Source organism: Pomacea canaliculata, linkage group LG8, assembly GCF_003073045.1.
Source record: "Pomacea canaliculata isolate SZHN2017 linkage group LG8, ASM307304v1, whole genome shotgun sequence".
Lineage (NCBI taxonomy): Eukaryota > Metazoa > Mollusca > Gastropoda > Architaenioglossa > Ampullariidae > Pomacea > Pomacea canaliculata.
Genome location: NC_037597.1, coordinates 5411451 through 5427667, shown reverse-complemented (window position 1 = coordinate 5427667; position 16217 = coordinate 5411451). Strand labels below are relative to the sequence as shown.

The 16217-nt window shown below is 44.5% G+C and overlaps 1 protein-coding gene across 3 annotated transcripts in view; it reads right to left on the bottom strand.

The window, feature by feature from the left end:
• LOC112570922 (cyclin-dependent kinase-like 1) overlaps positions 1 to 15978 on the bottom strand; it is a 39822-nt gene extending 23844 nt beyond the window's left edge. The window contains exons 1-3 of one of the 3 annotated variants that reach the window (XM_025249640.1): positions 15518 to 15978; positions 11007 to 11548; positions 8909 to 8956 (exon numbers count right to left, since the gene is read on the bottom strand). In XM_025249640.1, the coding sequence (XP_025105425.1) occupies positions 8909 to 8956; positions 11007 to 11035 (77 nt within the window). In that variant the 5' untranslated portion in view covers positions 11036 to 11548; positions 15518 to 15978. Of the gene's footprint in view, positions 1 to 273; positions 568 to 8908; positions 8957 to 11006; positions 11549 to 15517 lie in introns of those variants that run through there. The other 2 variants (XM_025249639.1, XM_025249641.1) reach the window with 2 other exon arrangements.
• Between the last annotated feature and the right edge of the window lie 239 nt (positions 15979 to 16217).

Genomic DNA, 16217 nt, shown 5'->3' with positions numbered 1-16217 from the left:
CCCTATTTGTTGTGAGGTCTGTTGGATTATATTTACACAGGTAGGGCTAGGTTAAACTACTTTGGATGTATTACGACGATGTTCATTTTTGCCTAAATGAACATAACAACAAACATCTAGCCACACATTTTTTTTTTTAATCAACCAATCAGAATATAAGAGACCGGTTCGCTTTGAAAGTCAAGCACCCAAAGTAGTAACGGCACCGTTACATCAGGTGTGCCATGTCGTATTTGTAACAAACAAGTCTCCCCGGTGTTGTGCCACTCACCTGTGAAGAAAAAGGAATTGATCTGCCTCATGGCTGCAGCTCACCTCACGGGCCTCGACGGAAACCAAAGTTTTGATGGTCTTTCACAGCAGGGCACGTGGAAGTGGTTCACCGTGTCTCAAAAAAAAATACCAGCCAGAAGCTAACTCCCTCCCACCATTAGCAACACAATGACCAGCCTGACTCCCCGTCACCTGTAGGATTTCCTTTCCCAACAGCTTCCTCTGGTCCAGCTTCAAGCGTCGCAACCCAACCAACGACTGAACCCCGGACAGTTCGCTACTAGCTGAGGTGAAAAAGAAGAAAAGGTCTCAACGCCAAGAGTTGTAGGAGGGAGGGGAACAGAAGGAGGTGAAGAACTGGGCAGCACTTGCTTTGACGACGAAGAAACAACACCGGCATGCGATCCCTCCCTGTTCCCCACCACCACCACCCCACTCTTCCAAACTGCCGGCAAGGTCAAAGGTCATTGCCGTGGCCCTCCAGCACTTTCTGCCACTCGGTGGAATTTTCTGTCAAGGGCCGGCGAACATGGCGTGTTGTTATCAAGCATGAGTAACTAGTAACAATGGTATCAACTACAAAGAGGGCCTGGCACTGACCTACCAAAGCTGAGGGCGCAGCTCGGCCGTAACCCGGACACACACCTTACTGAGGCGCGCGAGGAAAAGGTCGATGTTTCAACAAAGGACAGGCCAGATGTCTTCGACGGAAAGACAAACAGAGGTTTTGACTGTCAAAGTTTCAAAGATGATGAAAGATAGCAGAAGGTGTTTAGGAAAAAGATGCAGTGTTTATCCGAGGAGGAAGAAAACGGAACTGCTAGGCTCACATTTTTCGACTTTCTCTCTCATTGGAGTTCCCCTGCTGACGTCATTGGCGGACACGGGTTCAATTGCCTGCTGACGTCACTAGTAAACAAGGACTGGCGCCATAAATAACTACAGAATATCATATATCTGGATATAACTCTCGCAGCCCTCTGTACCCACAGATCACTAAGATCACTAAGCACCTTGGAATGATCTCGAAGAGGTGTGGAGACTCTCTTCTTCATCAATTTCTTTTTTAATACAGGCGTGTATATGAGGTCACGTGTTTTTTAAAGTGTCACCGAGTGCTCTTCATGTACGTGCTCACAACTCCATGAGCATCCGGCAAATCCTGGCCGAGAACATCGTACTGGGAATGCGACTCAATAAAAGTTGAAACCATCGCTGATTCTTCAGGTCAAGATGTGTCAACAACAACAAATACCTAACTTTTATTAGAGATCGACCAGCAGCACGAGACCAGAACAAGAAGGACAACAAAAGACAAGAGTGAAAGGTTACCGGAAGTTGAATGCTGGCTGGATACCCACACACAAGCAGCAGCAACTATCCGCTCTAAACAACCGCAGAGCCAACAAAACGCGACCATAACAAAAGATAATCACCTTCACTTCTCTCGCCACTAAACCAGCTTCTGAAACGATCGACACACAGTCACCTGCAACATCGAAATGTACGACAGCCTCTACTCCATCTCTCTCGCACACCCATCCCTGCCATATCTTAGTAATCATCGATGATTGAAGACAGATCGAACCCCATTTCAACATCTCGAGCTTTATGGATTTGGTCGAGAGCTTTCTAACTTCTCTTTTCTTTTTCTCTCCCTCCCTCTCTCTCTCCCTCTCTCGTGTCTATTCGTTCGATGAAGTTGTCGATATTTCCAGCTTGCAACAAGGTGCATGTGCTGCTGTCCTTGGTTTGTCACGTGACTAGGGGTGGGTGAGTGGTTGAGGAAGATGATCGGTAAAAGCCGGGTTCAACAAGGGACCACTTTACGCGTTTGTGCGAATCGACAGGGCTTCCCAAACTTCCCGATTTCTGGACTTCCAAAAATCGACCATTTTTTTTTTTTTTTCTCGCCAGGAATGTCGTGGGTCTCATCGATTTCGTAAACAGTTTCTATTCCACTGCTTGTGTGGCGTTGGAAGGGAGGATGTGCCGTTGCCACACTAACTCTCAATCTGTTTGCCGAGCGCGTGACAACCTGACAGTATCCCCCTCCCCTTTCTTAACCACCGCAATCGGTTGATGTATTTCAACTCTTACAAAACTGATATTTACTTTGGACTTTAGTTGTTGTGTTATTTCCAATAAAGTTTAAGGTTGACATCTTCCTTCCATTCCCTAAGAACTTTACCGTGGGTGAGGGCGGGAGTGCTTTCTGACCATCGTTGAAGCCGCATTTAGCCAGAGGTCAAAGGTTGGGACTTCTATGTGCAAACATCTTCACGTGTTGACAGGTGAACACTCGTAACTACCACGTGGTTACATGGCTACCATGTGGCGCTGACGTCGCGTCTGTACACACGACCGGCCACCAAGCCTACATCAGATCTGTCTTTATATCTATAGCAATCAGATACAGTCGCTTCATTGTCCTTTGTGTCAGCCACACCCGGGGTACGTGTACCCGAGTCCTTGTGTTTGATGTTAAACATGGAACTGCCTGCAGCATTAGTCAGTGTGTGTGTCTGCTTTACACACGTATCCTAGGGGCCAGTAATTTGTTGTCCTCGTGATGACGGAATTATCTACCCTGCCTACGGAGAGTTGCCCGCCTTGTCACCAAACACCATGACCTCCCTTTCTCTCTTGAAATTGTCCTCCCACCCACCCCACCCACTGAACAATACTATATTATTATTTTACTGACAAAGACATTATGACTCAGTCAGAAGTGGAAACAAGAGATTACAAATTATTCGTAAATCATCCTCTAGACAAGATTCTAGAAATATCGGACTGGTTGGTTTTTGTTTCTTTTGTTCACAAATTATTTCATAATTAAGCAACATAAGCAGACTATTTTTAGGGGAAAATTGTAACACTGTTTTAATTATTTTTACTTCACACATGCGTACTGAAAACACTAATGTTTTTGCCTCGGATGTAAGTAGTGGAAGTAGTGACAACGACCGCGGGAAACAGAATAACGGTAAGTCTAGCGACAACTGCCTGCTTACAAACAGAACAACGAAACTATGGCAACAGTACAAATAACAAAGTCTAGTTTGCTTCTTCGCACTTCCTTTGGCTAATATTTTCCTTCCAAATATAGCAATGCCAAGAGAGAGATAGATGCTTTTAGACGATGACAATGAATGCTGTAGTGATGAGAGGACTCCAGACGTTACATGGCCGTTAGAACGTGTCTACAGGACCCAGAAGGTCAGACATTCAAACAACTCACTGCAAAACTAATAAATTTGAGTGCTAAAAGGCAAAGAGGCAAATGGACAGCTTATGAAGTTCCGGCACACAAAGGACTTTACAATCGTGTTTTTATCAGAGGGCTTAACTAGGAAAAAAAAAACAACAAAACGCACCAAACACCAAAGTCTACACCTTGCAGTCAATAAGGACCACAGACCAAGACTAATCACTGGTTGAATTTTATGATCTAGTTTGTCTCCAATAAAAGGACTCAAATGAGACAAACTTTTTTTGAATAGTCTGTCAGTGTAACTTACATGGCGACTGAGGACAGGAGATGGACTCCATTGCAATCAGGATTTGAAAAGATCAACGAACTCTTCTTCATTATTATTGTAATTTGTTACGCAGATTCACACAGATGAATACACGTTCAGCAATACAATACCTACATGTAAGTACCAGCATCTTCTAAAACACAACTACAGAAGAAATTATCAAATATTATGGACTGGACTGGACAGTAGACAAGCAGGATTCAGACCCAGCTGAAAACATTCCGGGACACACGGTATGAAAATATTTATCGTTGCCAGGCCATGAACATGAGGAAAGAAATTCTTCAAGATTATTCTCATAAATTAGTTACTACCATGTAGATGTATGGACTGAAGTAACAACAAGAAATGGTAAAACTGATGAGCTGTGTTTATTTTCTCTTCCTCTGTAAGCTGCCGCTTTGTTTATCAACCAAAATATCTATATTTCTTTTAGGAAATTACAAATATTTTTTCTGTACTTAACAAGCCCTGTCACAGGTGTCAAGATCACCTGTATACTTTAGCAATTAAGTAATTAAGCGTATAATTATTTATCATAAATCCAGACCGGCTTCAGTATATATGTCATAAACTATACCTGCTATCAGATTACTTCCATTTTAAAAATAAAGCAATCGTTGGCCAAATTTTGAAGGGAAAATCCATTTGTGCCTACAGTTACCTGGTGGCACGGTTTATGGCTCCACACGGGGAGCCGTTAATCTGTTGGCACTCAACATGGACACAGCCACTAAACTGTCTCATTTGCGAAACAGAGCCACGGTGTGAGCTGGTGGCACAATTAGTGAATCATTTTACATCATTTGCCTTATTTTTGTTGCCGAGTACGGGTGGCAGCCAGTATAATTTTCTCTTGTTTCTCTTAATCTCGATAAAAGTCGACTTCCGTCAGGTCATCCAGGACACAGACTGTAGATCGTTTGAAAGGCGAGGGACCTCACGCGCGGTAACTGTGCCGACATCTCTAGAGTTGGTTTTTTTTTTTTCTCTCTCCAATTTCACGTCTGCCTCGCAGGCTTTGTCAAGGCTGAACAAGTGTTGATACGGATGCCATGGTGACTGAGATACTGTTTGAGACGGATGCCTTGGTAACAGAAGTAAAGTCGACGCGGATGCCATGGTGACAAATAACACAATCGATCATCGGCATCGCCACCGGGGTGGGGAGGAGATAAAACACAGACAGGCACCGCATTTCAATACCGTACCTCACAGTTGTTTTTGCATTTTTGTTTGTTTTGTTTGTTTGTTTTTGTTTGTTTGTTTTTTGGTTTTTTAATTATAATATTTTATTTTGCTTTGTTTTTGTTGGTCTTTTTTTGTTCCCGATTTATTTTCCTCCATCTGCAAGTCAAAAATCTTAACCAGCCCAGACCTGTCACTTTGAATATTATTATTATCTCTGTATGGGTGGGGATGTTTGTGTGTCCTCGTTTCTCAAAATAACTGGCTACAAAGGTTCCGCCAACACGAAAAACACAGACAGCTTTGTGCCAGAGGCAGGTGGTGGGTGTTGGCAGTAATTAAACAGTGATGGTACTACGGGTATGTCCGTTATATCCTCCCTTCCTTATTTCTCCCGTTTCGTTCGAAAAGGTTATAGCCAGCCTAAACCTGTCTTTTAGACTATTAGCTCCATTCGTTGTCTCTTAAAATAGTTCGACGTTAACATTAAAAGGAAACGGAAGCCATAAACACATTTTTCTCTCTCGCTTTACCTCCCAAAGGGAGGGTGAGTTTGAGGCGAGGCTGTATAAAAGATACCCGGTGAGCAGGACCCTGACTGTCTCGCGGCCAGCTCTCCGGGTAGAGCACTCGACTGTAACGATACCTCGGGGAGATAGTTGCCGCAGAGCTGTGTTCATCTACCCGTCAACTCTTGTGCTCCGCGGAGCTGAACGTGACGCCGCTAGTCTCCATCTTGGCTACCCCCCCCCCTTACCCCCTTCCACGAAAACGTCACACAGGTGATACAGGACTGGGTTGTCCAGCAGGACAATAGGGACAATGAGCAAAGTAGCCACTGCACAGCCAACACTACTTCACCTATACCACCATCTCCTGCTCCCACCACTTATCAAATGGTGCGTAACCATGGTGCAAGTCCACGGGTACCGACTACATACAACCTCTCACCATGCCCACACCCAAGTTCTGCCACGCATGCGCAGACTGTCGCTTTTGTCCTTTTAGGATCAGTAATAACACCATGGACATGTATAGGTGGACTGCTGTCTGTCTGCCGAGACCAACTGTTAGCCTCTTGCGAAGTTCTCCGTTGTTAGTCTCGGCGAATCTAAACAATGAATGAGACTAAACCGGAAGCTTTGTAGTCTCATGCCTCGTTTTAGTAGCTAAAAAAAATCGTCTGCCAGCAGTCCAGTAATACAAGTTCGTGATAACATGCATTACTGTACTTCAAATAGATTAACTGGTGAGTGCTGGGCTAAAGCGAACTGTTTTCAATGCGAAGGTAGCAGATTCGATCACCATGGGGTATTTTTTTTCTTCTTTGGTCTGCACGTTTTGATTTCTTTTTTTCCTTATTATGAAGAGCTTGCGCGTGCGTGCGCGGTGATTCGACAAGCATGTTGAGGTTTAGGTTTAGGTTTTTGTTTCGGCAAAATGACTGAAGAGAGAAAACGCTCGGCTGAGAGCGTTGTGTTGTTCGCGCATGCGTAGAACATACCACGGCAGAACTTCGTGGGAAAACACAATCGCCATATTCTCACCATCTCTGAAAGACATATGCTGTTGGCATCTATTGTGTCAGGCCTTTTTTTCCCCCGCTTCAAAAGTAATTTTATACCAACAACCTTTAAAGTAAGCTACAGGCTTGGGTTTACATTCACTGGACTGGTGAAGCTTGTCCCATAATCCAACAGGCTTAGATGATGGAGCAAGATTACATCAGGGACTAAAGATAGTGCAGTCTGATAGACCAGGTGGGAAGAGGGGGAGGGAATTACAGCAGGCTGCACCTCCGAGGTGTACCTGTGGTACTTGTCTATGGAAAGGAGGGGGTGGCTGGTGAGAGCGCGGGGCAGTGAGGTGGAGTACTCAGCCTGTAAACCCAGTGACTACAGTCCACTGCTGTGGTCGCACGCTCAACAGCGTCGTAAAGACAGGGAGGTGAGAATCGCACCTGGTGTGGAGCTCGACGATTGACGGCCACCTGCTGAGGCTATAAACATTGGCATTTGTCGTTGGCATGACAACGCAGTGCATCTCACTTTGAACTTCTATTGAAACTGACAATGAATAGTTGATGCGTCCCGTTAGTCGGTCATAGCAAAAAAAAAAAAAAAGTTAATTTTTTGGATGTGACAACAGAAGACATCCAGCACAACCAAACAAACAAACAAACAAACAAACAAACAAACAAACAAACAAACAAACAAACAAACCCCTAAATAACCACATCCATGTCACGTGGTTACCTGTAGAAGGCCATAAAATCGAGTACAATTGAGGTTCAGTCTGGATTTTGTCGACACGTCTACAAGCCAGATACCAATTAAAGTAACTAGCGGGGGTTATTGTCAGGTACATGGCTTGAAATAACTAGAGCAAACCAAGCGTGACCAGCTCACCAGCAGATGTGTTAATAATTTATGTGGTCAACGGGTCGTCTTCCACGGCTCGTCTGGCGGCTGGGCAGAGAGTAACACCTGAGGGCTATTGTGTATGTGTGTGAATATAAGATAGGTAAGGGAATGAGGACGCCGCACGACACTTCTCGGCAAGACGTCTGTTAGGGAGAACTTGGTCAGCAGTTGATCACATGCCTTCAGCTTCCTTCAACACCAAGAGACTTTTCTTTGAGAGCTTTAAACCTGATGAACTCGCAAGAACATTGTAACATCGGAGCAACAAGTATTACGACAAGAGTTTAATAACACTAAGATGAAGGTTAGGACTGAGGTCATGGCCGACATGAGTGTGTTTTTTAAAGTGTGATGCTGGCTTCTGTCCCTCGTCTTTAGACTGCGATGCTACGGATGTCATGGCGACGAAAGTGACCGACACATCAATCACCAGCGATACCTGGATTGATGATACTGCACTGGACTTCTGCAGGTGGAGTAACACGACCCTCAGCTAAACAGTTCCACCTCCCGGATCCATACCAGCTTTGTTTGGTGTGACTGACTGACAAGTGTGTGTGTGAGAGAGAGAGATAGTGTGTTTGTGTGCGTGGGTGTGCTTGAGCGAACGTCCTCGCGCTTGTGAGTGCTTCCCTGATGACAACACCGACGACACAGCAGACAAACCAACGCAGTCGTATGCGCATGCTCAGCGAAACTACCGAGATAAAAAGACTTTATAATTCATGACAGCAAATAGTAAATAAATAAAATTTAAAAAAAACTTTCTAGACTTTAAAGCGCTTTACTGAGAATTCTTGCTGACAATCGAGTAGCATCCATCAGTCACTCCGGTGTTTTACCCTCTCATCTGACCTCTTCATTTTCATTTATCGCTCTATCATTAGTTCTCTCTTGTCCTCTTTCTATGCCACTCGAAATTTCACACACAGGTGAAACTATTTCGTTGGCGTGTCGGGAACATGAAAGGAAGTATTGATCATTCTCTCACGACCCTCTCACCCAGCGCCGCTCTGTCTCTCGTCACACGACACCGCAGCTTCCCACAATGCCCCGGTGTCGTGCTGACAGATGCGCTTGAGTGGAGTCAGTCAGCCACACGTGAAAAAAAGATGTCGGCTGTGAAAGTTTGAAGCGACCAGTGAGGCGTATAATGAAATGGGGAGTGAGCAAGAGAAAACAACTTGACCAAGTCGGCGCCTTTGTAGAAAACACGGAGAGCACGCGAGAGCAGGTAGAGTGGAAGTACAAACACATTGCTGACACCTGAGATGAAAATTACTGTTATTGTTTAACCCTTACACTTACACTGAACCCTTGAACCAACACCTTTTTGTTGATGAATAAACAAACATCTGTTGGCTTGATTTTATCAGAGGAGGTTCTGCCATAATGTTTTTGTGAGGAGTTAAGTCGGAAGATCAACATTGGCGACGACAATAATGACACCAACACACAAACTGTGACAATAGAACTTACCTGTGGCTCACTTTTTCTCCGGCACCGATAGTCGGGTCCACTCTGAAACTGAAAAAGACACGTGGATACTTTTAATGCGAAGGAATTCCTCGCTAACAGGAATAATAAAAAAAAAAAAAGATTGAAAAACAGAATGAATCAAAGTGATGTACGATTCAGATATTAACAAAATGTCAGTGTTATTAACTAAAGACAAAAATTAAAAACACTTTACATAAAAACTTAAAACAATAGATAATCTTTTTATTGAGCTGCTGCTTTAGTGGAAGGAAGGAGCACTAACCGCCAAATCTTTGTTTTTAATAGTTACACACGTGTGGAAATATTTCTTGTGTGCGGTCTCTCGCCTCTCACACACACACATACAAACACACATACATAATCTTCTTCTGGAGATTTTAATGTCCATATTTGACTCTCTTAAAACAATTCTCTTCTTTACTATTTCCTTTGGGACTAAGTTGTTATTTGAGACTACATTTTCCTGCTGATAAATATTTACTCTAAAGGCAGAGCCATTCTCATCTACAAGACGATCTACAGACATTGGTTTCAACACCCAACAAATCATCCCATCATCTAACATCACAAAGACTGCGTTCCTTTCATTAATTAATTTGCACTAATTGACATGTTGGTCAAATCCACTTCGCGGAAATCTTCACTAAACATTTTTTTAGCGCCTAGCGATATCCCATGTTCTCCTCAACTCTCCCGACCCTCCAGCAAAACCCTCCACTTGACGACACCCCGAGTTGAAAGCACAAAGGTCACTTTTTTTGGTTTTAAAAAAAGAACAAAAAAAAAATGTCCATGTGCTGTTGCAGGTCTCCGCTACTCGGGTACGTCGGTCTCGTGCGGAGAACCTTATCCAGCCATCGAAGCGACCGTGGAGAGGTTTACCAAAAAATAGCGATTCCTGGCATAAGCCATCTGCTCTCAGTAAGAGGTAATAGCTGTCGACCTCCGACCTCTGTCAGCCGATTGGGTGCGCACAGCTCTCCGCGGTAATTACGTTTCCTAGGAGTCGCGCGGGGCGTCAACTGCTCTTTCTTACCTGACTTGGAGACGGACACCCCCCTCAACCCCAACCCCATCCAGTTTGTTGTCGGGTGCAGCGAATGCATTAGGACAGTAAATCCCAGGTGCACACGAACTGCTGACGGCCCCCCGTCTACAACGACGACTACAAGGCGGCGCAGGGCGCAGTTCCTAGGGTCTGTGTTAAAGGGAACATTGACTTTTTTCAAAATTTATTGACGCTTGTATGCATTGTGGTGAGGTTCAAACCCTTAGGTTATATGTAGCCCCGCCATAAACTTACAGGTGATGGGGAAAGGGTGGGGTTAGGGGTGTTAATCTCGGTTTCTGTGACACAGTCGGTCCCAACAGGTGAGTGTAGACTATAGAGGAAGGAACCTAACGGTCGTGCTGTCTAATCGTTCGTGTCTCTTTAAAATACATTCAATACATTGTTTCGCAAGATGTCTTGAAGGGTGCAACGGGACAAGAACCTCGTAAATCCCACCCAGCAGTCAGTCGCAATACACGGGTGGACAAAACCGCCGGGGGGGTGGCCGGGTGTGGTGTGGTTACAGAGCCGCAGTTTAACCAGAGGTAGTCTAGGCAGTTATCAAATGTTAACAAACAATGAACATCGACGCAGCGGAAGCGAAAGACTCGCTTAAATTGTGAGTGGTGCAAAAACATCGTGAAAAACATCGACTTGACATTTTAAGAAACAATGTGTGAGATGCAGTACAATTCCAGTAAATCTATTTTGTTAAAAACCACCAAAATTAAAAAAAAAAGAGAAAGAAATGAAAAAAGGAAGTCGTCCCATCATCATCATCATCATCATCATCAGCAGCAGCAGCAGCAGCATCGTCATTATCATCATCATCATCATCATCATCATCATCATCATCATCAGCATCAATGGAAAATCTTACGCAATATGTTCACGAATTAATATTCTTATTTTATTTCTTCCTTCACTCATTCCCACTATAGCTTGCCTTCCAAGTACAAACCACTCTCTGTTATTCTCTTTTCCCCTCTCACACACTCACACACACATGCGACATCTTCCACCTACCTTATCCATTTAGGAGTGATGTACGCCATACCGGCAACAGTTTTCCGCTGCTGCAAAAAAGGTGCGAGGCTGCTGCTGACGAGGGTGTGCGCGCGAGTGCACGAGCGACGAAAGTAATCTCCTGTGGTTGCGGCAACAGCTGCTGCTGTTGTTGTCTGCGACAACGTGCGGCGACGCAGCAGCAGGAAGCTGCGGCAGATTGGCGATGAGCAATAAGGATAGGGCAGATGCCTCGCGCTAAGCCATCGATTACAGGGCTACGGCACGGCGCCACCCTGACTGACAGACGGCGGGGCACCCGACTTGATGACACACCCTCCACCCAGTCAAGGCCATCCTCGCTTTTCGGGTAAATGGGTTTTTAAGGCTCAGGTGGCGGTTGTCAACCAAACACCGATGAGGAGATGGTTGGTGGTTGGTGTTGGTGTGGTGGTGTGCGCCGAGTGAACAACTGCGGCGGTCGGTGTCTCACCACGAGCTGATTCCACCCTAGTGATCAGGTGGCACATCCAGAAATAGCTGACGTGGGTCTCAGGTGAGATCTGAAACCGACCACATGAACGATGAAATGATAAATAAAAAGACTGCAGTGGAAAAAAACAACAAAAATAAGAGCAAGGTGTTTTTCCCTTAGATGTAAGTTGACAGCTCATACATAACCACCTGCCAGCTCCATTTTATCGACAGGTGAACACTTGAAGTCATTCCTCTCACCAGTTCTGAGTTTAGCGCTTTATGCAACACACACACACATATATCTACCTGCAAGCCAGTCGCACACGCGCACGCATGCATATAACATACATATACACGTCTCTTCTTTTTTCTCTCTCTCAGACACACACACACATATAACATATATATACAAGTCTCTTTCCCTCTCAGATACGCACACAGGCACATACACGCATCTACTTACAAGACAGACACACGCACATATATCATAATTTTTCTACAATCTCTCTCTCTCACACACGCACGTGTTTCAAACAGAGCCGTGTGCTGTCCAACAGTTATCAAACGATTATCAAACGTCACAGCGGGTCAAAGTTCAAGTCCTACCCTGGTATTACAAGGCTACTCCCTCCTCCTTGTCGCTAACGACTCGCGAAAACGGAAGCAAAACGAGCAAAAAACAAAAATTATATTTAAAGGAATCCCTGCATGTTCGGCACAGTGCACGTGCGGACAAACAACAAACAGACTCTACCAACATCCGTCGTCGCTGCTGCTCAACATTATCTTCACGAAATCGTCGAGTGGACCTCCATGGCAGCCGGGTCTTGGGTAACGGTCGCTAAGCCGTTTCTCTAGCAATCGCGACGCCAGTTTTATTGTCTGTAAACACCGGCTCCATCGAGTAAACAATGAAGTTTTATTATGGGCGGACCAGTTTCGAATAACCCTAACCCGGGCAAGGAAATGAACGAATGAACTGAATTACATGAAGGTTTGGTTGCACCAAAACTCAGCAAGACATGGAGACCACGTGATCTGAGCTTATTTCACGAAAAACATTTCCGTATATTTTTAAAATAAAAAATCGGATCTCTAGAAATATTTTGTTCAAAGCTCCATTGGTGTTTACATGATTTTATTTTGTGTGATGTCCTCCTTGCTTTGTCACTTCTCTCCCTTCCCTTCTATCAGAGAGACTGCGTCATCATTAACCCATCAGGTATCATCACTAATCATCCACCGTTGGACATCGTGTTAGCTGCTTCCTGAAGGGGTGGAATCGGGAATTAATTTTTGTCAAACTGGTAATTTCGGAAACAACTTCCTACAGCTTCCAGCGGCTCCCAACGACTTCCTAAGCGCAGATGTCCGTTTGTGTACCGGATAACGGCACAGTCTGTGTGCATGGCGGTGGCACAGTTGACTTCAGGAGTCAAAAAGGTTGGCAAAGCACCATGTCTGACACACAGCCAGCCACTTCTGTGTAAATATTTGTGGCCCTGGACAAACTTGCGAATTTCAAGAAACAGAGAGAGTGACGACAAGCAGCACAGAACACGATCAGATGAAAATCGTCTTTGAAAATAACTTCAAGAACTGTCAGCAACGAGCTAGAAAATGTCCTCAGAAAAAAGAACAGTAGACTAAACAGTGGTGTAAATGAAATCCAAATAAAAGGCTGCAAAAAAAGAGAGACAAGCTTAGTAAAAACGACACACATTTTATGAACTGTTTCTGAAGAATGTCAAGTTCTTGCATCGTCTCTCTCCCCTCTTCCATCTCTCCTCCGGGTGTAGACAACAGCGCACCCAGGAGAAAAAAAAAATCTAGGAAGCGCTTAAGGGGTTTCGATCACGGACGAGAATGGCTGTATGCACGACCAATCGCATCTGAATCTGTGTTTGTGTCGAATCCAGCGCCTGAGATCGATTCTCAGTGTCCTGTTCAAACGTCCGTCTTTTGACGCCGCGGTGGGTGAGCAGTGTTTGTCCTCCACATTGTGTCTGCGTCTGCCTCTCATTTCACCTGTGTGTGTGTGAGCGTACGTGCGTGTGGGATTGTGTGCGTGCTTGCGTGTCAACGACAGTTCCAGACACGACTTTCTACTTTTGTGAACAAAGCAGCTGCAAACAAAATTTCGATCTCAAGGGAAACTAAAATGAGGGATTGTGGGATTTGGGACACCCAGTTTCAATCACACCAAACATACCCGCCATAAAAAAATTGCGCACTTTTTTGTCTCCCTTTCTCTCGGTCTCACTCATTCACTCTCTCACTCTTTCTCACAACAGTGCAAACAAGAAAGGAACTTTTGTTTACCTCATCATGATGGCCATCTGCTTAATAATACATCGCTTGTTTTCCCTTCCATTTAAATCCGGCATAAAGTAAAATGTTAAAACTTTCGCTAACAGTTCGATATTTTAAAATCATGATTTTGCTTTATTAACTTGCTTTATTAATTACTTGTTTTATTTCCATAACACCTGACTTTCCAGAAACTAAATTAAAGGGAAAGAGTCTGCAATCGTCACACATAATTTGCAAAATCACTAGTCAGCCCACGAGAAACATTTTTACTTTGTTCTATCTACAAAAATAGAACAGTTTAAAATATTAATAGATGTTTGTGGCCATGCAAGCTTCCCTTTGTGGGGCACTTCATGTTTCTAATAATACTAGAAAGAACACAGAGTCGCTCCGATGACTGTTGGCCACCGTGCGTTCACTCGGAGATCAAAGGAAGGCGGGGGATGGGGACCGGGGGGATGGCGAGAGACGCCTCTAGCCACTTGCAGTGAAGAGAAAAATATATGAAAATACGATGGTGCCAGGTCACGTGACTCCCTCGCTTCCACTATCCCTCGTTGCCTACACAGCCCCTTTCTCCTCTTATCCTCGTCATCATCAAAGATGTCATAGCGGCTAGGTGTGATCAGGCCACAGTGAGAAACACCAGGTGGACCAAGAGGCTCGCCCGTTACGACCCATCACGCCGTAGTTTAATTGATGATCATGGAAACACGACCTCAGATCGATGGCCTCAACAGTCGAGATTTGCATGCGACGAAAGCGATAATCAAACAGATGTAACCTCATTAGCGCAACCACAGCGTGTCCCAAGACCTTTGAACCCAATCCGACCTTGGTTCAAGCAGCGAGACCAGTAGAATCTAGACCTGGAAACTAGATATACATTCATCGTCCATCACTGAATATTTTACCCGATTTTTGTCGTTTGCGAGTACGAGGACTAAAGAACAAAATAAGAAAATTGAATGTATTTTAAACTGGAATTATTTCTGAAGTTCTTGTGAAAGGTCTTGTCTTTATTTCGACCAACCTATTTTATTTGTCCGTAACTGTCTTTGCTTTCAACATGTTACTAGAACGATAATAATAATCGAGTGAAATGTTTGCTCTCGGCGCTAACAATCTTAAACAACAATCCCCTACACAGCACAGATAGTCAAAATCACAAGAGAAGTTTAGCAAAACAACTTGGCTCAAAAGTAAGGCAACAACCATATCAGCAGACACAAACAACAGCCAACAGACACCTGACCGAGTGCAGTCTTTGTTCAATGAAGGGGTGGAAGCCATTACCGGGTACCATCCCCAAATCTGAGCAAATAATTATGATACAAGAAAGACACAAGCCTTTGAACATCGCAGTTCACATCATGGTTGTGAAAACAAGTCCAGAATTCTTCAGTTTTCTTCCGCCTCACAAACTGCCGGTGATTGGGTAACACCTCAGTGGCTTATGTACCAAGCTCTTGCATTGGCTGCGACCTTTTGTGACGTCATAAGAATTTCAGTCAACCCACCTGTACTGTCTAAAAAGACAAAAAAAAAAAAAAAAAGGAAAGAAAGAAATGAAAAAAAAAGCTACAAGGTATATTTTTCCAGACTAATGACAGGACTATCTTTTGTCTAGGTGCAAGCAGCTTTGCGCGTAACGCCATGGCGCACTCAGGCAAACCGTTAAAGGTGTTTGAATAAAGTTCACTTACAGCTACTTCAAAGCCATCAGGTGGTATTCTACTCACGTTTGCTGTTGTCCCGCGTTGATACGGTGTCTTGCTGTAACTTGCTGCGTACTTCATTCCTGTGGCATCCGTCGCACCTTGCTTACCTGCCGCGTCTCGTGCGGGTTAATGGGTTCAGACAAGGGCCATAAATCCAGACGCACGTAGTCCGATCTGCAATTACACTCGCAAACTCTCTCCACAAACGGCGGACCACTGTGTGCACTTCGTGTCGAAGAAATGGTTGAGCTCGCCGAGCTATTGACTGCACCCGTAGATATTTATGCTAATTGCTTATCTGTTGTGGTTTTCTCGCGCGCCAAGGGTGACTGTAGGTGGGAAAGGTGTGCTCATAAAGTGGACAAGGTGTGAAGGAGGTGAGGGAGATGATTAAGATTGGTCTTCTTGTTCCTAATCACCCCCAGTGGACTAGTATAGGGCCGGAGATCGGTCTGAACATCATTAAATTTGTTGCATGCTCCTGCACGGCTCCCTGGTGCCAGTCACAGCACCTGCACATCCTCATCACTGCTCGTGCCGGATGGTTGGTTTGCAATAAAGATAATACATGTTGGGGTCGTGCTAATGAGGCTACGTCTACCTCGCAGCATGAAAACCACAACTATGAAATGTGAAAACAAAAGCTGCCTGTGACAACAACTTCAAACTGCTTAAATGCTCTTCCAAAGCATAACTCAACCGCCATTCCTTTCTTATATAT